A 20090-nucleotide genomic window follows, 5' to 3' on the forward strand; every position below is an offset into this window, starting at 1 on the left:
ACACACACACACACACACACACACCAGGAGACTGACAGCTCCATTTTCAGCCCATCACCTTCAGTCTCCAAGCCCTCTCAGGCTTGCTGCAGTCTCCGAACGACCCACTTGCCACCTGGATCTGTCCAGGTCTCAGCCCAAGTTACCCTCCCCCACCCGCATCCTCTCTGTTTCTTGGGCTCAGAGTGGGCAGGAAGCCAGAACATGAGCAATGCCCACCCCAACCCTGACCTGAGTAATGGATGGAGCTGGCCTTCTTCAGTCTCTAGGGCTACCTCCTGGAGGTAGCAGGCCTCCACTCAGGACGCAGCCTGAGGCGGGGAGAGAAAGACCTGAACCCAGTGCCAACCCCAAACATCCCTGGGGCTCCCCATGCTTCCTTCCTGGCAGCACTTCCAAGTTGTTTGTTTTGTGCTATTTCCGAGCCAGGAACACTTCTTTCCTCCAACCTGTATTAATCCCAGCCTAGACTCCCAGACTCCCCTTGGGCTACATAGCAAGGTTTATGCAAGCCTTTTCTGAACAGCCATGATGAACCAAGCCAAGCAGGGTTGGAGAAGGTCCCTATCCCTTGACCAGCACCCACTGCTGTTTGCTGGACTCACCCAACCTACACTAGCATAGGAGTGTTCCTTTGTGCCAGCTTCATTTTCTGTGACCCTTCGTTCAACCAGCCATCCGTCAAACTCCTTTCTTCACCTAGCGACAGGCTGTGCTTCCAGGGGAAATTCAGGACACACACACACATACACACCTGAGATTCGTGTTATCTGATCACCTCTCTTGTCCACCCAGCAGCCTAGTCGAGCACTTTTTTTGAGACGCCTGAGGTGGTCTGGTCTGGCATCGTGGAGGGTGTTTGAAATCTCAGCACTCAGAAGGCTGAGATCAGCCTTGGATACAATAGTTTTGGGACACCCTGGGTTGTATAATGTATTCCTGGGGAGGGTGGAAACTCGGGGCAAAGAGATTCCTGTTTGCAGGTGGACCACTTTGGCACAAGACTCCCCTTCCTCTCAGATACCCCTGTGTATTTCTGCCCTAGTTGTAATTACCCATGTTGTGTTCTGAGTGCTCACGTGGTTGTGTTCGCACAGTGGGATGGGGCCGACAGTCCCCAGCGGGCAGGGGAGATGTCGGGGTGGGAGCAGAGAACTATTTACAGGCGGCTTCTCATTGGAAGCGTCAAGGGCTGGATGTCATAGGTAGGGGGCAGCGCCGCCCTGGGAAGCGCACCGGTGGGTCTGGAGCCCCGCCCCCAAGTTCCCGGGATGACTGACCCGAGGCAAACCACATCGCCTCGGAGCTTCTCCCGCAAGGTGGAGAGCTGGGCTTCCACCTCCAGGGGTCGCGGAGAAGACAAACGTGGACGCCGCAGGTAAGGCGCTCATCGTGACTGTGTGCCCGGACTGCCCCGGGGCTGGGGAGCCGCACTCTCGGAGGGCGGCCCCACGCGAACAAAGGCTAGGGGAGCAGAGAAACCGACGACAGCTCCAGTTCAGGCTGACCAGGAGAAAAGGACCCTCGCATACCGGGACAGTAGGCGCGGGTCAGTGTGCCACGAGGCTGAGGGTTCTTGGGGCCACCGGGAGCCCTGTGCCGGGAGGCTTCCTGGAGGCGGAGAGCCGCGGCGTGTATGGTCCCTTTAAGAACCGATGCCCGAGGAGCGCGGGGCGCGGGGGACGGAGGGCGGTGGCAGAGAGACCCACGGCCGCCGCCAGGGCTCCGCACCCAGCGCCCGCTCCGCTGACGTCACCTGCCCCCGAGCGGCTCACTCTGATTGGCTGCAGGTGACGTCAGGGGCTTTTTCGCTCGGCATGACCTCATCCCCACCGGCAGCCCCGCCCTCCGCCCCGGGCCTGTCACTCGCGGCTCCCGTGGTGGCCGAGCCGGCTCCGCGGACCCCCGCCCCACCCCGGACGCCGGACTCCGGACGCTGAGCCGGGCCGGAGCCGCCGGCCGCGCCCGCCGAGCTGCGGGCTGGGATGCGCGCCGTGAGCGCGCGTGCCCGACCGCAGTGCGCGCGCTCTGTCCCGAGCGAGCGCTCCCCGCGGTGGCGGCGGCGACGACGGCGGCGGCGGCGACGCGCCCCGCGCGCCTCTCCGGCCCTTGCCCCGGCTGCACGGGCCCCCGACGGGCCCATGGGTGGAGGAGCGGAACGGGCGCCCTGAGCGCGGTACCGGCATCGGGGGCACCCCCACGGCAAGCGAGAGCCAGGTGAGCTGGGCGGGGGCACCGGTCCGGTCCAGGGCACCGTGTGGGCCCTGGGCGTGCGGGAAGGTTCAAGGGGTCTGCGCCCTGGAGGAGGCTCCTGGGAGCCTTGACGAGGGGATGGCTCTGCCCCGTGACCGGCGCGCGCTGCAGATCCGCGCCCGCAGTGAGCTGTCTTTTCCGCACATTCCTTCTCATCTGAAGGGACATGCACTGAGGGACCTGGGGTTTCGCGGGGGAGGGTTGAGATCCAGCACAGATTGCTGAGAGTCCCTGCAAGGCGCCCCCGCTGGCGGCCAGAATTGGAGAAGGTCGTCCGCTGCTGCAGCCGGCAGCGAGATGCGAAACCTCCGACGCCGGGGGATCGGCTCCGGCCTGCGATAGGCTCCGTATCTGGAGGGGAAGCCCGAGGACCCCTGCTCTCCGGCTCTCGCATGGCTGTCCTGTCACCCCCACACCAGGGGGCTAGCTAGCCCCCGCATTATAAAGAACACCCTTCCCCGACGCAGAGGCAGCAGGCGTGATGCTGGGGGAGGGGCCGGCACGGCTGCCTCCCGCAGCCTGTCTCCCTGGCCTATCTGCCCACCTTCGGAGGGAGCGGCCAGTCAGCCGCCGCTGGTACCCTTGTGGCAAACCTTGCAGGTGAAGGAGCAAGGACAGGCTCAGCTTCTAGTCGGTCGGACCTTCTGGGGTAGATTTGCCTCCGCCTCCCTGTTGACAGGGCGTGCTGCGTTTGCAGCAGAAAAATGGGGGCCTTGGTGGTGCAGTGATGGGGGTGGGGGGACCAGTGTGGCATCCGCAATGCTCTGTTGTGCAGCTTGGGGTGGGGGTGGGGTGCTTCGGGCCAGGGGCACAGCTTCTTTAGCTGCATGGGGGAATTCAGCATGGAAATCTAGTGACCGATAGACCCACCCCCACACTTGCTTGTCCTCAGGGTGGCTGGGTGGGTGAGTATAGCCTCCGGTGCCAGGCTCCACGCAGAGAGCTCGGAGTCCCCGTGCATCTGCACCTACTGTTTCGTTAACAAGCACCTGCTACAGATGAGCAGATCATGTGACCAGGAGCTGTAGGTTCATCCTTAGGTCTGACTGCTGCAGTCAGCTTGGGGACCTCAGGACAGTTGCTGGGCTCCTGCCCCGCGCCCTTGGGGAGACTTGAGGCTGCCTCTGGGGACTTAGCGCTGAACACAGATGCAGAAAGATGCTTCAAGTCAATGTGTCTAGAGGACTCCTGCGAGCATTTCTCTTCTCGGGCTTATAGTGAGGTCCCAGCCCAGAAGTTTCAAGTGGGCAGTGTTTTGGTGGGGTATATCCATGGGTTTGGGGTGACTCGGAAATGCAGCTCACAGAAGAAGCAGGGACAGAGGCTGAACCCCCAGCAGGAGAGATCATTATGCTGTGATCCCAGAGAACTTTGGACTGGACCTGTCAGAACCACAGCTCCCTCAGGCCCCCACTGCCTCTTCTCAGCCTGGCCTGACTGAGACAGTGTTTTAGTTCCCTCTCCCGGAGAGGGAGACAGGGGTGCAGGGGAGCCTGGCCTGAGCACACGCCAGTTCAACTGCCATGCAGGAATATTTGAGCCTCTCCCTCTAGGGGCTGGTCCCTGCTAGTCTTCAGAAGTACCCCGCGTGACAGCGAACTAGTATAACAGCATCCTAAACCCCTAACTTCTGGCTCTTTCCTGAGAGCCTATCTGACTGTGAACAGTGATTCAGGTCAGACCATTGTGAGAAGGGACCCAGTCTTACAGTGGCTAATGATCCTGGTTGCCATCTCTGGAAGTAGGGAGTTTCTTGTCTCTAGGCACTAAGCAGGAAGTAGATTGGTGTGGATGCCACCCAGGACTTGGGCTTTGTTGCTTTGTTGGTCCCTTCAGGATGCAGGGACCAGAACATGCTGTGTGGGAACCCCAGTGTGAAAGGTGACGGGCTGGCACTTGGTATGGGAGCACCAAGGGCTTTGGTATGCAGAAGGCAAGGATGTGCGTGCAAGTGTATATTTAAGTTATCCATTCCAAGAGACTGTAATGCCTTATGTGTGTACAGATGGACACATGTGTAATTGCATTCAGGGAAAAGATAGATTGTTAATAAGGCATGCATCTGCCAGTGTGTAAAGGGGTGTGTTCCTGTGCCCAGGGAACACAAGGGCTGAGCTGTGGGCCTCGCCTCCAGCATTGGGGGCTGTCTGGGACCTCCGTGAGGGGCGTGGCCATTGGCTGGGCGTGGCCTGGGAGAGGCCGCCTCCTGTCTTTGACTAAGAACGTTTGCCTCCTGGCTCAAAATTCTTTGGTGAAGACCTGCGGCCCCTGCATAGAGGGTCATGACCACCCTCCAAATCCATTCAAAGCTCTAGAAGATCAGGCTGATAGCTGTTCTCCCTAGGAGGGAATGGGCAGGGAGTGCTTTAGAGCATATGCTTTGCTCAGATTTTGCATAACCTATCTGGTCCCTGCTGACCTTCTCAGAACTGACCCTGCATCTCTATTTCTAGCCCCAGTGAATTCTATCAAGCTCTAGGCCTGATACCCAACATCGAGGAAGCCAGGGGTGAGGGTACAAAGAGGGGCTGTCAAGATGTGCTACTGAAGACCAGCATAGCGCAGGATTTCCTATGTGAGAGGGCTCATCCAAATCTTTGCAGTGCAGTATACAGATGGCCTCGTAGGAATGGGGAGCCAATGAGCTCTGATGTGGGGCTGGGTCCTGATAATTAGAGCCGAGTAGAGCAGGATTGGAGTAAGGGGCTTCATCGCTGTCTTTGATTAATAGGCCAGAGCTACTGGGCACCTGCCATGGAGGAGTGGGAGCATAGAGGAGGGAGACCTGCCTGATCTGCAGAGCAGCCTGCTCAGTGGCTGCTGCAGTAGGAGCAGCCGTTGCCTGGCACCTCTGCTGTTGCCATGGCAACAGTGGAGGTGCTAACTTGCTAATGAGTCTCCCTCCGCTGCAAATAACAATACTGTAATGGTTAATAGGGCCCAGCTCCAGTTTTCAGGGTTCCCTGGGAGGCAGAGGAAGGGACAGGTAACCTGCCTGAACAAAGCTGCCCCCATCCCACCTGCTCTCCCCTGCCCTCTGGATCTCAGGCCTCCCTTCCCTGCCATCCTCAGCCGCAGCCTCTTGTGATGAGGGTTTTCAGATGGGGCTCCCCTAGCAAAATTTCTCTCGAGGTAGTTCAAGGGCTACTGCAGAAAGGGTAGGGCTATGCCTTCTAGCTCTTTAGACTGGTAGCTCTCTGCTTCTCTTGATGCAGTTAACCCACCCCACTCACCTGGAAGGAGGTGGAAATTTGTAGATGGCAGGGCCAACGGACTAACCAAAGACCTTTCTGCACCTGTACTGGGGCCCTCTCAAAGTCCTGGGCTTTTAGTCCCACTGTTCAGCTCTGCTAGTAAGGGGACCTGCTCCTTCCTCTGGCCTAACCTCTGGCCTGCTATTCCCTCACGCAAAATTCTAGTTAGAACTCAGGGAAATGCCCCTAAACATCTAAGATAAGCATTGAGTCAGAATGCTTGCAGCAGACAGAGGACCCCTTGCACAAGTAGTCTATTTGCTGTTGAGTTGAGCGTTCTCAGTATGACCGGCCTAAGCCTGGCTTCCCAGTGAGGGACTTGCAGAGGGACCTGAGACACACACATAGATGTCAGGAATTAGCACCCCAAAGTCCCCCACTGAGTGTGTACTGGCAAGGTCCTGGAAGCTGTGCCCTTGCACCAGCATGGCAGCTCCATGTAAGCTGCCCACATGGCTTGGCAGTGGAGGAATAGGAATGGACCAAGCCAGGAAGGGGTGGGAATGAGTATCCATAGAGCTAAGGTCCTTCCTACCCCACTACATTTGTGAGGCTAGATGCTGGTACATATTGTACCTGCCCTGCTATTTCACCTCAAGCCTCAGTTTCCCCACTTTAAGGCAAACTCATTATACTGACACTGCATGCATCCTGGGGGCTTCAAGGGAGACTGCACCTGACAGATGAGAGTCATCGAGCCTGCAGGACAGGGCTTTTAGGTCCCCTGATGCCATCTTCAGTCCCTCCACACATTCTTCAACCCAGGAGCTTCTAGGGCCACGCAGAAGGTCCAGCAGCCCCAAGCACCCTAACCTTCATTCTAGAGTTGACAAGCCCCAAACCTTTGTGCAACGGGCGGAGTGTACTGACAAGAACAGTAAAACAGGAGCTCCCTAGAGCCTGGCCTTCGGCTTCTAGGAGCCCATGGTAGTGGTGGTGGGGATGGTGATAGATGGTGCTCCTCTATCTATCAACATCCAGATTATGAGCTTAGTGAACCTTTCCTGGAGGAGGATTCTGGGAATTGGCCATGTATCACCATGTATCACTAAGGGAGGGGGTTCTGGGAAAAAGAACAGAGACAAGCTTTATATGCTAGGGTCCTGAGAAGAGAAAAATGCAGAGATCAGCAAGACAGAGGTTCTGGAAGGCACAAGTATAGCTGCACCCCAGAGCCCATAATAAGGTCTTTCCTTTTGTGTCCTAATTTGTCCTCTGCATTACACTAAAATCCAGACAGAGCAGGGGGTGGTCAGGGTCTCTTCTATGTACTTGCCCCACTGGGTAAGACAGTGGTTTATCCACCCAGGAGGAAGGGCCCAAAGGACATGCCAGGTGTCAAATGTGGGGCCTGCCTGGGAGCCAACTATAGCTACCCAGATCCCACCATCTACTGACCACTCACCTTTCCCCCAGGTCTGGCGTCATGCACTAGGGTACCCAGAACGCTGCAAGGCCACACCTTCCGCACTTCAGGGGTCACTTTTCCCACTGCCTACTACCCCACCATGGCTGGGGACCGGCTCCCCAGGAAGGTGATGGATGCCAAGAAACTGGCCAGCCTGCTGCGTGGCGGGCCTGGGGGCCCTTTGGTCATTGACAGTCGATCCTTCGTGGAGTACAACAGCTGCCACGTGCTGAGCTCTGTGAATATCTGCTGTTCCAAGCTGGTGAAGAGGCGCCTTCAGCAGGGAAAAGTGACCATTGCCGAGCTCATCCAGCCTGCTACACGCAGCCAGGTACCCGCATCTCACCCTTGCATACACCCTGGACTGACCATTCCTGAGCAAGCATGCATACATTGCCTCTGAAAGAAGCAGTGATGCTCCTAGGCCTAGGGTACAAAAGTCCTCTGCTCAAGCATTACTTCTTCCCTGTCCATTAATTCCAAACTGGGTTCCTTGGGGGTCACAGCTGGAAGTTCTGAAGGGGACAGTCCTCTCTAGTGAGGCCTTCCTCTAGAAGTGGTGGGGAGCCCCTTTGTCTCGCCATGTACAAGGCAGATTCAGACGGAGGAGTGCTGAATGGCTAAGGGAAGTGGGATGGTGCCGAGGGTAGAGCAGGGTAGATGCAGCGGGATGATGCACTCTGAGGACAAGGACAGCTGGGACTGGCCACTCTAGCTGTGATGAGGCCAGGAGGGGGTGACCAAGGGGATTATACTAGGCAGACCATTTCACTAGCCTCCCCATTCCTCCCCCCCCCCCCCCTCCTGGAGTCTTCAGTGACCCAGAATGTTCTCAGTGGCCCCAAGGAAGGACTGTCCTTCCAGGGAGGAAGGGACAGATTTCTCCCCGGGACTACCGAGTACAACAGCTGGGGAGGGACTAGCCTATCCAGGAGCATGTGTGGCCTGGGATAGGCTACCAGCTACCAACTTCTCCCACCTCTTTTGGGTTAGAAGGGCTTTAGGGGATTTAGGAAGGTTTACATTTCCAAACTGCCTGACTCCAAGCTATGATGTGAGAAGACCCAGGTGGGATGCCGCTTGTCGGGAATCCCCTACTCCAAGGCCAGAACTGGCTCCCTGTGGTGCCAATGAAGGGAATCCAGTGATTAATCACCCCCAGCGAGGACTCCAGCCAGCGTGCAATCCTATTGGCTGCCGATGACATCATCCAGCCTGGGGTTGACAGCTCAGCTGGCTTAAAGACTGAGTGTGCTTGGGAGGCGGAGCCATCAGTCTGTCTGAGCAAAAGCCCCTCAACATCTGGCCCTAAGGCCACCACAGCGGGGATAAGGGCAAAAGGAACCCCAGCTTACAGCTTCTGCCTCCTGACCTGGTGGTGTTTGGGGAGGGGAGTCCTACTGTAGCCTCGCAAGAGAAGTCCTGGCCTTCCAGAAAGCCTAGGAGCCAGCCGGGCTGTGTGTGTGTGTGTGCCTGGGGCTGTGTGCATGTGTCTCTGGGGCCCCATTATGATCACCGATGCTACCTTAACACTTTTAGTTCTAGTGCTTTTGCCATGAAGGCTGCTTAGACAAGCCACCCCCGCCCCCAGTCTCTGCCCGGTGCAAAGCCTCTTAGTGGAGCCAAGGGTTTTCTGTCCGTCCACGTGTGCACATACCTGTGCATCTAGCAGATGGAGTGGGAGGAAATATGATGCCAGCCCCCTGCCTCCTATCCTCTGGCACTCACTCTTTCAAATGGCCTAACTTTTGCCCTTATGACCCCCCTAGGTGGATGCCACAGAACCACAGGATGTGGTGGTGTATGACCAGAGCACACGAGATGCCAGCGTGCTGGCAGCAGACAGCTTCCTGTCCATCCTGCTCAGCAAGCTGGACGGCTGCTTCGACAGCGTGGCCATCCTCACAGGTGAGCTCCAGGGATGAGCCAGGGCTATGGGATACCTTCTCACGCCTCCCCACGCACTGGTTAGGACCAGGAATGTCAGAGTCGCACAACTGCTGGGACGGTAGGGGGATCCCAGCACCTCTGACCGTCCCAAAACCAACTTCTACCTGCAACAGCAGAAGAGATGGACAAGCAGAAACCCTCCAAGCCAAGTTATTGGTAGCCAGGGACCCAGGCAACAGTATTCTCTGTTTCAAAGAGAGGAAGTGAAGGCGCTATCTCCTGAAAACCTCAGACTATCCCAGAACTGGTCACACAGCAGGTGGCTTACTCAGAGAAGGTGCCAGCTGGCTACAGCTTCTCTCACAACAGCCTACTCCATCATGGCTGCTACCTAAGGGACCAGCAGAGCATCTCTCTAGGCTACCTGTGCTCCAAAAGCAGCCTGGCCAGCTGGCCTCCAACCCCTACTCAGAGTCATCCACACCCGCTGACTCATATCTCACACTCCCACTCTCTGCCATGTGCTTAGGCACACTCATCTTCAGGCCGCGGCTGAAAGGGCTTTTGTAGAATCTACCTCCCTGAGAGGCAGCCTATATTCCTGAACAGCTGTTAGAGTGGGCTTGTTGCAGGATGCCTGCCCTGGCTGGCTGGAATCTGGGGCCTTTGCTGGTGCCCTCTGCCCATGCCAATAGCCTCTGCATGGCACATAGATGATGGCGTGTTCTCCACACCCACCACCTATGGAGTGGAAGAAGTAGTAGGTGGCCAGGCCCGTTCAGTGGCACCAGAATTCCATGAGCACCACGGCATCAAGCCCAACCTGAGAGGAAGAATGGGAGGGCCTGGGCTGTTTTAACCAAACTGTTAGGTAGGAGCTAGGTAGATGAACCCAACCTGAGGTGCTTTGAGGTGATTTGGAGGCTCAGTATCATGGGTAGGGCAAGTGTCTCTGTGTATGTTTGAATGAGTTCCATCCTACCACACTCTGAGCCATTATGGTTCAAGCATATCTGTGTGTCTACATGCCCTAAGCCTGTGGTATCAGCCATATGTATAGTACATGCACCCTACCTCTGATATCTGTATAGATGCTGAGCCTGTCTAGGTAGGATTTGTGATTTATAATGCATATGTATGTTAATTCTTGAAACCAGAAGCCACATAGCTGTACCCTAGCGCCAGCCTCCCAGGCTTAGTTTGGGATGGAGAGGAGTCTGAGCCTTTTTACAAGCCTACTAGGCCTACAGGAATCCCTCCAGGGCCTAACTCACCACCCTAGTCATGAACGGAAGCACAAAGTCCTTCTGAAAATACAAAGGGCCCCAGAGCAGCACCCTTCCTGGCCCTAGCAGGACAACCCCAACCTGGCAGTGCCTGTCTCTTGGGGGCAAGAGGCAAGGACACTTGGAAGCTTGGGTAGCCCTGGGCTGGGATCCTCCGAGAGAGTTGGTTCATCTGGACCTGGTTGCCCTCTAGCCAGCTCCCTCCAGTTATAGATGTCTGCCATGTCAAGTTTGAGTCCTTGTCCTCTTTCATCCAAACACTGAGCTAGGGAGTTCTCCTGGTCAATGCAGTGTGAGACAGGCTCAAAATGACACCACATTGGCCCAGCCCCTGCTGAGCTTGTATATAGTCAGAAGCAAAACTACTGATCAGAGGCTAAGGGTGATTTCACAACACACAGAGCTCCTTGGCCTTGTGAACAAATACAAGAGGCTGGGCCTTTAAGTACTACCCCTCTGGTTGGTGCTCACAGGAAGCTGAAGGAGATAGGAATGGCCAGTGAGTGAAGGGAATCAGGAGAGGATGCCAGCAACTCAAGCAGTGCCCCACAGTGGTGTTATGGGGGGACTGTAAGGAACTTAGTCCCCCCCCTTTTTTTTAAGTAAAGTTGGAGTTTATTAAGAAAGAGCTTTAAGCTAGATGTCAGTATGCCTTGGTTACTTTTCTGTTCCTGGTATCAAATGCCTGGTCAAATGCAACTTCCACGAGGAAGGGTTTATCTGGCTCACAGATAAGAATATGACCATAGGATGGAGAAATTAAGACAACAGGAGTCTGAAGTAACTGATCACATCACATCCACAATCAGGAACAGAACCGTGAATATGGGTGGGCTGCTGCTCAACTCACTTTCTGCACTTTGTACTGTCCAGGATCCCCTGCCCTGGGAATGGTTCTGCCCACAGTTAAAATGGGTCTTCCCATATCAATGAACATAGTCAAGATCCTTCCCCTCAAGCATACCAGAGAATCCTCTCCCAAGTGATTCTAGATTCTGTCAGGTTGACAGCATTGACCATCACAATGTGCATTCCTATAGAAAGCGAGAGGAAAGAAAGGACTTTAGCCTTTCAAATAGCAGGCATGCAGACCCTTAGCCAGGAGCTGGTGCAGCCTACGGTTATGCCATCACTGTGGAATGTGAACCAGTGATGTCACAGCTATGGGACAAACAGTCTCTTCAGCCCAACCAGGGGCCTGGAGATGCCAACATGCCCCAGACCCTGGCGGGTAGGTGGTTGTAATGAGAACAGCAAGCCTGCCTGACCATCAGTAGCCTGTACCATGCCCATTGCACAAACAAATGTATGTTTCTGTATGTCTTATAATCATCAGGATAAGGGCACTGTCTCTGGCCTCTCAAACATAGGGATAGGGGTAGTATATGAGAATGTTCTATAGGAGAATGAGCTTCAGGGATGGTCAGAGAAGTGTCTAGGCCTTCAAGAGACTTACAACTAGCTGAGGTTCACTCACTTGAGTGACCCCATTTTCACCCACCTACATAGCCTGGGATAGCTCCCAAATCACTGAAACCTTGGGCCCTGGGGGGATAGAGTCCATAGGAGGCATCTAAAAGGGTGTTTAAGGGCCTCAGCTCACCCTAGGAGCCTTCTAAGATGAGAAGTCTGAGATGACTATGCTTGGCAGAAACATTTGCACCTCCCTCCTGTGGGTAGGGCTGGCCAGGGGTCTCTGGTAGAATGCATGCTCCCCTTTAGACAGGCTGTAAAGGAAAGACTAAGATTCGGGCTCCAGAGAAAATAACAAAGACAAAAGGGAATCTAGGGAAGAGGCTATGCAGAAGCACCATCCCTCTAGGGCCTGGCCCTGATTGGTCACAGACCCCACAATACCCAACTCAGCCTCCCCCTTGGAGTAATTACATGTAAGCTGCAACATTGCTGGTACCACCACCATAACCTGTGCCATCCTGTCTGGCCAACTAGTTCCTAAGGAGGGACTGCTTCTCCTTTGAGGCTACCAAAGAGAAGATTTCGTTGAGGGAAGAGGGAGCAGCCAAAAGAGATATGCTGGTTGAAGGGTTGTATATACTATCTGTGAACTGGGTTAGTGTGAAGGTGAAAGTGACAGATTCCTTGTCCTTAGAGATTACAGAAGTCCTTAGTACCTGTCTCTCTCCAGACCCAGGGGAAAGCAAGGTGTGTGCGTGCATGTGTGCGTGTGTGTGTGTGTTCATGTGTGTTTGTCTGTGTGTGCATCCAGAGTTCTATCCTTACTTCCTCCCATGGGGCACAGTGGGTCTAATCCCCAGGTGTCCTATACTCTGGGTGGTATGATTTAGACCAGAAACTGAGCCCTGGAGACAACACTTGCTTGTCAGAACTTGTCATTGTGGAGTATAGAGAGCCCTGTTCTGATGAGCTCACTTCACCATGCTGAGAACTGGTGGCAACCAGAGAGGTGCTATCCAGTTTCTGGAAGAGCCCCAGCCAGGCTCAGTGTGGCTGGGCCTATTTTCATGTCTTTATAATTGTTTTCTTCTTTGAGCCTCTCAACAATGCTTTGTGGCAGGAAAATAAGGAAACTGAGGCCAGAGACATGCCTTGCCTGTGGTCACTGAGTCAGACATACCAGAGAAGCCAGCTTGGATATCTCAAACTGGTGGAAGGTTCCCTTCCCCAACCCAGAGTCCAGATCTTGGATGTATCTGGACAATGGTCATGGGGAACAGGCTGTGTGTACCCCATGTGCAGGCTCCTTTGCTTCTCTGTCATCTGCTAGGTAGACTGGAGCCATGACTGAACCACAAATGCCCTGTGGGCTACGGCAATTCCAGTGGGTGATGTCATGCCCAAAGAGGCCCCACCTCAGAAGCCCTTTCCTCCCAGGCCTGGCACTGGAGCCCAGGCTTGTGGCTTCCAGCCAGCTGGAGTCAGGGAAGGATTGCATCAGCATGGAGAGAGGCTAAGTGCCAGCCTGGCCCCAGGCCAAGGGCTGGAGAAGGACTTAACCTTGTCATAACTAGAGAATAAGAGACCCTTGAGGTCTAAGCCATCCCCTGCCTGGCTCCCGTGTGCTGTGTGCTGACGGGCCACCTTGAACCCACATTTATGGGCATCAAAGCAGTGCCCCTGAGCCAGTCCCTAATTAGCCTGAGGAGGAATGTGGGCGTAGGTGCCTGCTCTAAATGGGCAGCAGCACACCCCCAGTGCTGCAGAGAAGAGCAAGCAGCCTGCCAGCAGGAGCCCAGGTGCTAGGCCAGAAGAAGGCTGGGCTTGGGGTCTGCAGGGTGTGGCCGAACCCAGAAGAACTCTCTCCAGGCCCCAGCTGGCCAGCCTCCTAAAGAGCCTCCTGTGTCTCCTCCAACAGGGGGCTTTGCCACCTTCTCCTCCTGCTTCCCTGGCCTCTGTGAGGGCAAACCTGCTACCCTACCATCCATGAGCCTCTCTCAGCCCTGCCTGCCTGTGCCCAGCGTGGGCCTGACCCGTATCCTGCCTCACCTCTACCTGGGCTCTCAGAAAGATGTCTTGAACAAGGTAAGTGCACAGGGGCTCACTGCTGATGGGGGAAAGAAGGGGAGGGGCTCTGGAATTGGGTCCTAAGGTGATCTGAGAGGAAGAGCCAGTAATCAGATGACTATGTGGTGGGAGCACAGGAGCACACAGAGCCCCCCCAACCCGCTGGACTACAGCACGGCCCAGGGACAAACCCAGCAGAGGCTGGGTGGAAAAGCAGGCTCCCAGTCTTTTCTGTGGTGGGGCTGGAAGCCTGCATGCCAAACTGCTTCTGTCACTGGGCTGCTGGCCAGCTCTGAAAGAATCCCGTGTTTTAAAAATGGTGAGGAGGGAAAAGGATGAAGGCACCGCCCAGGCAACCATAAAATTCCTGAGAGCCCAATGCAGGCTGTGGGTGTGGCTTGCAGAAACCATCCTTCCTGTACCCATCCTGTGGGCTCCGTGGTTGAGATGAGAAGTGATTTCTGGACCCAGTCATATAGTGAGATCCTGGACAAAATCTGAGGCTTGCCAGGGGTGGAGGAAATCACAAGACTTTAGAGTATTTCTGTTAGGCAGAGAGAGGGAGATAGAGAGGAAGAGAGAGAGCCTCTCAGCTCTTCTCCCTCTAGTGGCCTTTGCTTTTCTCTGCCACCCTGTTCTGACCCATCTTCCTATCCCTGCCAGGATCTGATGACCCAAAATGGAATAAGCTATGTCCTCAATGCCAGCAACTCCTGCCCTAAACCGGACTTCATCTGTGAGAGCCGTTTCATGCGTATCCCCATCAATGACAACTACTGTGAAAAGCTGCTACCCTGGCTGGACAAGTCCATTGAGTTTATTGGTGAGGGAAGGGGAGCATTTGTCTGTCTTTATAGAGTGTGGGAGGCTGGCTAGAGGAAGCCTGGACAGAGGCGGAAGGGAGGACTGCCCCTGGGGTAGCCCAGCTGTGAGGAGTCAGTCTGCCATATGGAGGGCTGGGTAGGGAGGAACAGTACATTCTCAGCCCTTACCTGATTCTCTACCATCCACCTGCCTCCAGATAAAGCTAAGCTGTCCAGCTGCCAAGTCATTGTTCACTGTCTGGCTGGCATCTCCCGCTCTGCCACCATCGCCATCGCCTACATCATGAAAACCATGGGCATGTCTTCTGACGACGCATACAGGTACTCTTTCCCTCTTGGGCCCTAGGGACCTGGAACTCCACAACCAATGGCTAACAGCATTGCCCTCCATTGCTCTCTCCGCCTACTTGGGTTGTACAAATTACTGCCCTGGCAGAGAGGGAAAGCCTGAGCCCAACACAGAGCTTAGGGACTTAAAGATGGCATTGGGTGCCGCCCGGGAGGAAAGTCAGGGATAAGCCTGTTCTAACAGAGATGCCTCTTACTTGCTTAGGTTTGTGAAGGACCGCCGCCCCTCCATCTCGCCCAATTTCAACTTCCTGGGCCAGTTGCTGGAGTACGAGAGGAGTCTGAAGCTACTGGCTGCCCTGCAGAGTGATGGCCCTCACTTGGGGACCCCTGAGCCCCTCATGGGCCCGGCAGCAGGTGTCCCACTGCCCCGGCTGCCACCATCTACCTCAGAGAGCGCTGCCACTGGAAGCGAGGCAGCCGCCGCCGCAGCCAAGGAGGGCAGCCCGGGCGCTGGAGCGGATGCTCTAATCCCCAGCACAGCTCCAGCCACCAGCGCACTGCAGCAGGGCCTTCGTGGCCTGCACCTCTCCTCAGACCGCCTCCAGGACACCAACCGCCTCAAGCGCTCCTTCTCCCTGGACATCAAGTCGGCCTATGCACCCAGCAGGAGGCCCGATTTTCCCGGCCCACCTGACCCCGGCGAAGCCCCGAAGCTCTGCAAGCTGGACAGCCCGTCTGGGGGCACGGTGGGCCTGCCCTCGCCCAGCCCAGACAGCCCGGACTCCGCTCCAGAGGGTCGTCCACGACCCCGCCGGCGACGTCCCCCGGCCAGTTCTCCCGCCCGCTCCCCCGCACATGGCCTGGGTCTGAACTTTGGAGACACGGCCCGGCAGACTCCGAGGCACGGCCTCTCGGCCCTATCGGCGCCCGGGCTGCCAGGCCCTGGCCAACCGGCTGGCCCCGGGGGCTGGGCGCCGCCGCTGGACTCCCCTGGCACACCGTCCCCCGACGGACCCTGGTGCTTCAGCCCCGAGGGTGCGCAGGGTCCAGGAGTCCTGTTTTCCGCCTTCGGCCGGGCGAGCGCAGGCGCACCTGGACCCGGTGGCAGCAGCAGTAGCAGTAACAGCAGCAGCAGCAGCAGCAGCAGCAGCGACCTGCGGCGGCGGGAGATGCGGGCAGAACCTCGGGATGTGCGGACCGGCTGGCCCGAGGAGCCTGCTGCAGATACACAGTTCAAGAGGCGCAGCTGCCAGATGGAGTTCGAAGAGGGCATGGTGGAGGGGCGGGCACGTGGCGAGGAGCTGGCAGCCCTGGGCAAGCAAGCCAGCTTCTCCGGCAGTGTAGAGGTCATCGAAGTATCGTGACCCTTCAGGAGTCCCTGCGCCCCTGCTCCAGCCAGGCCAGGTATAAATATATATTATATATAACACACACAGAACGGTAAATGGTTTTACTGCAATTTTTATCAAGAAGTAAATATTTCGATTTTTTTATTTATTTAAGCTAGTGATCTGGCAACTGTGTAGGGCAGCCCTAAAGCTCTGTTTTTACTGTCTGGTATTTAAACTAAAACAGGTTTCTAAGCAATATGAGGCCACCTTCAATCCCAAGTTGGGTTGACAGGCCTGGACCCCTCTTCGCCCCTTCCCTCTGGAAACATTACTGACCTTGCAAAGAGCTGCCCAGCTTTCCTGCACTTTTTACATAAGAAAAAGGGGGAAAATGAAAACAACAAAACCCAAACCCTTATTTGCCACAAACTGAGCCGCAGACCCCTTGCCCTTTCCTTTCCCTCCTCTCCTGGTCTCTCCTCTCCTGTCTCTCCTATCTTGGGCTCTGCAGCAAAGCCATAGGGAAGGGGAGGGGGAGACGCTAGTGTCCCTGCACAAGGACCCACCAGCAGTGCCCCCACACCTCAAGTTGCCAAGTCTTAGTGGCATAGGGATGCCCTCTTTGCCCTTTGCCCCAGAGTTGTTTCCTGGCAGGTGTTGGTGGGCACTGGGCCCAATGGACCAGAGTTTTCAGGGAGACTTGGACTAGGGGGTTCCTTAAAGCCAGATGAGGCTCAAGCAAGGATGGAGGAGGAGGACTCACACTCCCGTGAGAGTGAGGTCCAGTTCCTTAGAAGGGCCCAGGAGGCCATTCAGAGGAGGCTTCTCTCTTTCCTTTGCAGGTGCCCCTGCCCATTGGGAAGCCCAGTAGACTCCCCAAGCATGATGGACGGGGGCTGTGTCCAATGCCAGCTGGAGTTAGTTCTCTGGGGCTGGCAAGGGCTATCTCTGCTGGTCAGAGGGGAGCTCTGGGTCCAGTATGAACGGGAGTAGATCCAAGCTCTCATTCTGGGCTGTTCCTGTTCCAGGGAGGACTTGGAATTCAGGTGCACCTGCAGGTTGAGGGACCTCTGAAGCAGGCCTTCTTGCAGATGGAGTAAAGCACCTACCAAGCCCTTAGGCTTCCAGGAAGTGGGGATCTCAGCTTCGGGAGAACTGTCTCCAAGCAGAGAAAGACCCCACCTAACCACAGATGCTGGGGAAGTCCCTCATGACTGTCCACAGGGGCTCTGAGGAGAGAGTCCCTCTGTATGCTCCCTTCCCAGGGTACTTTCCCACTGTCTTCAAGATGATATGCTAGACTCCACCCAAGGTGGCTTTTTTTCTTTTGTTTTGTTTTGTCTTTGTTGTGGCTCTGAGCCAGTCTAGGAGCAAGGATAGAAAAGTACCAGCCACCCTTGTTGAGTATCCTCTCGGACCCTTTGGGACTCATTTGAGGCAGAATAAGCCCTCAGATGTCCTCAAGTCTAGGAGCCGGGCTGTCCTTTGAGGAAGAAGCCAGGGGTTTGTTAACAGGTGGCTGGGGCAGGATAGAGTCTTGGAAAAAACCTAGGGTGGCATCCTTCTACCCCACCTCTCTTGCTGTGTCCTTCTGTCTGTTCTTCTTTTGGCCTACTGCCCTATGTTCCTGTCACCCTCCTCCTTCAGCAAAAGTCCTGTCCCAGTTCTCCTGATCCCTGAGAAAATAAGCTATTGTTGTATTTGCAATCTATGGATTAGAGGTTTAAGTATTTATTATTATTGGTTAATTATTATTATTATTATTAATTATGTAAATCTGCCTCCTGTCTGTCATTGGATTTCTGAGGTGACTGTGGGTGTGGAGGGTGCACTGGCTTCCCCCTCCATGCCCCCACCTTACTGCTGTCCAGGAGACAGTGGTATGGGGCCACTAGTTGGACCCTACAGCTCCCCCTTGGGTCTGGTCCCTCTCCTCTCTTGGTGGAGATATGACATCTATCCCGGACACATAGGGCCCATTAGCCTCAGTCTGTCTCTGTTCTCACTCACTCATGACCCTGGTCTCCCCGAAGTGAGCAGACAAGATGGAGGAGAAGGTCTCAGTTCCCCCTCCTGTGTGTTGGAGGTGGAGCGCAGGCTTTCCCTGATGGCTTTTTTACCCACTGTCCAAGGTGTGGAGGGTATAGGGTCCTCTCTTGCTCTCCCACCCCTCCTACCTGGTCACTGCCGGCACTGGAATGGCCCAGAATGCACCTGGCCCCCTCCTGTTGTTTTCTGGAAAGTCCAGTACAGGAGAGGTGGCTGGTCCCTTGCCCAAGGCTTCTGGTCCCTGAGGACCAGGATGCCAGCTTCCCCCTTGGGACCTTGCCCCATGAGGCCGCACTTTCCTGTCCCTCCTTTTGTATTTGAAACAATGTGTTGTAATAAATCATGAGACTGATGTTTTCCCCAGGCCTCTACTGTCTCTTTCTTAGGGCTGGTTGTGGGAGAGGTGGGACACTGGGGGCAGTCTGGAGGCTCCCTGTGACAAGGGGCTGGTAGGTTGTGCCTGCAAAGCCCACTTACTAAATGGGCAGAGGGAAGAATCTGAGGCTTATTCCTGGTAGACTAGGTGTAGGGGAGGGGCATAGGACCTGGAATGAACTCCTAGGATGTAAAACACTCATTTTTCTTATCTACTCATACTCATTTTTCAGTTATCTAAAGTAACTGAAAAACAGATAACTTTAAATATTAGTTTGTAGGCTGGGGAGATGCTTCAGTCAGCAGAGTATTTGCTGGGCAAGTATGAGTACCTGAGTTGGATCACCAGAACCCAGGTACGGTGTCATACACTTGTAATCCCAGGACCAGAAGGCAGACACAGAAGGGCCTTGGTGCTCCATGACCAGCCAGTCCAGCCTACTTGGTGCTTCAGGCCAACTTGTACGAGTTAGATGGATTCTGAGGAATGACACTTGGGATTGAGCTCTGGCCTCTTCGCACATGCGCGCGTGGGTTGCATACCCACGTGTGCGGACACAAAAGTCCAGCTCACTTGTCAACGTCCCTCACAGCATAGCCCTGCTGTGACACGCTCGTTCCTACAGACTTGTCTTTGTACATGCATATACATTACCACCATCTTTCCATCAGACTCAAGAGTCTGCGTACATTCTTTTATGTGGCATGAGGACCAAAAATATACCACCGGAGGTTCTGGCTTCTGCTGCACACACGCTAAAGTTACAACAGTACGAGAAGATTAGCATGGCCTTTGTGCAAGATGACACAAAGACTCGTGATGAATTCCATATTTTCTGAGACCCCCTGGTGCATCTGCCGAATAACCCCTGGTGCAGCCCACCTTTTCTGATTCCCCCAGGGAATGTGTTCTTGGCCATGACTAGCCCCCACTCTGCCACATTCCTTTCCTCCTCGCTTCTGTGTTGTGGAAGGGAGTAAGGCCTGGACTTTGGGTCATGAGCTTCTCAGCAGCCATCTTTTTCCTTACCCCAGCTGGGACCATGAATCTCTCTTCTGCCCCTTTCTTACTCTCATCCCCCACCGCAGATCTTTGTAATGGAAGCCAAGCTTGGCTTGGGTATTGGCACAATTTCTGTAATCTTCATTTTTTCAAGTTTGCTTTTGTTAAAAAAAAAAAAAGCAAATGCATACTAGAGTGTCTGAAGTGAGCCCACCCTTGTCTCCAAACACAGAGCTCCTCTCTCTGGACACACACCATAGTGGACCAGATAGCTTGCAGGGCTTACCTCCCATGTGTTATTACAATTCATGTAGCCATGGGCATCCATGAACCGTTCCATAGGTACTTACAGATGTGGTTTGTCTAGGTTACCTCAATGTTTGGTTCTCATCATAACATTCTGTGTGTGGAACACTCAATATGAACTACCCTAGATACCCTGTGGAAATTCATTCCTAAGTGGGCTTTTTGGAGGATCTTAGTTCTCGTCCCCACCCCTGGCTAATGCAGCATTTTCCAGGTTTGGCCATCTTATTCCAGAGACACTTTTGCTTTCAGGCAGATAGTGACATTGACCACTGATGTGAATAGGCATATGTGTGTGTGTGTGTGTGTGTGTGTGTGTGTGTGTGTGTGTGTGTGT

The 20090-nt window shown here is 54.9% G+C and overlaps 1 protein-coding gene and 1 non-coding gene across 3 annotated transcripts; both read left to right on the top strand.

Annotated features, from left to right (window-relative positions):
- The first annotated feature begins 1264 nt into the window (after positions 1–1264).
- On the top strand, positions 1265–18428 carry Dusp8 (dual specificity phosphatase 8). Of its 2 annotated transcripts, none has more exons than XM_055613075.1 (7): positions 1265–1378; positions 6924–7246; positions 8685–8823; positions 13426–13592; positions 14238–14397; positions 14596–14719; positions 14952–18428. In XM_055613075.1, the coding sequence occupies exons 2-7, from the start codon at positions 7016–7018 to the stop codon at positions 16051–16053; spliced, it is 1923 nt and encodes a 640-aa protein (XP_055469050.1). In that variant the 5' UTR covers positions 1265–1378; positions 6924–7015; the 3' UTR covers positions 16054–18428. The 2 variants fall into 2 exon arrangements, with proteins under 2 accessions (XP_055469050.1, XP_055469049.1); XM_055613074.1 differs by lacking the exon at positions 1265–1378 and adding an exon at positions 1935–2217.
- A 748-nt stretch (positions 18429–19176) lies between these two features.
- On the top strand, positions 19177–19281 carry LOC129681192 (U6 spliceosomal RNA). The gene has a single exon (XR_008720811.1). It is a non-coding gene; the product is annotated as a U6 spliceosomal RNA (small nuclear RNA).
- Positions 19282–20090: the final 809 nt, after the last annotated feature.

This window comes from Psammomys obesus, unplaced genomic scaffold (genome assembly GCF_907164565.1).
Source record: "Psammomys obesus unplaced genomic scaffold, mPsaObe1.curated_primary_1811, whole genome shotgun sequence".
NCBI lineage: Eukaryota > Metazoa > Chordata > Mammalia > Rodentia > Muridae > Psammomys > Psammomys obesus.

Bases quoted from the DNA above. Each gene is read 5' to 3' on its own strand.
- Dusp8 (XM_055613075.1), top strand. From the start codon at position 7,016: ATGGCTGGGGACCGGCTCCCCAGGAAGGTGATGGATGCCAAGAAACTG. The intron at 7,247-8,684 runs GTACCCGCATCT...TGACCCCCCTAG, and splicing joins AGCCTGCTACACGCAGCCAG to GTGGATGCCACAGAACCACA. The intron at 14,720-14,951 runs GTACTCTTTCCC...TTACTTGCTTAG, and splicing joins TCTTCTGACGACGCATACAG to GTTTGTGAAGGACCGCCGCC.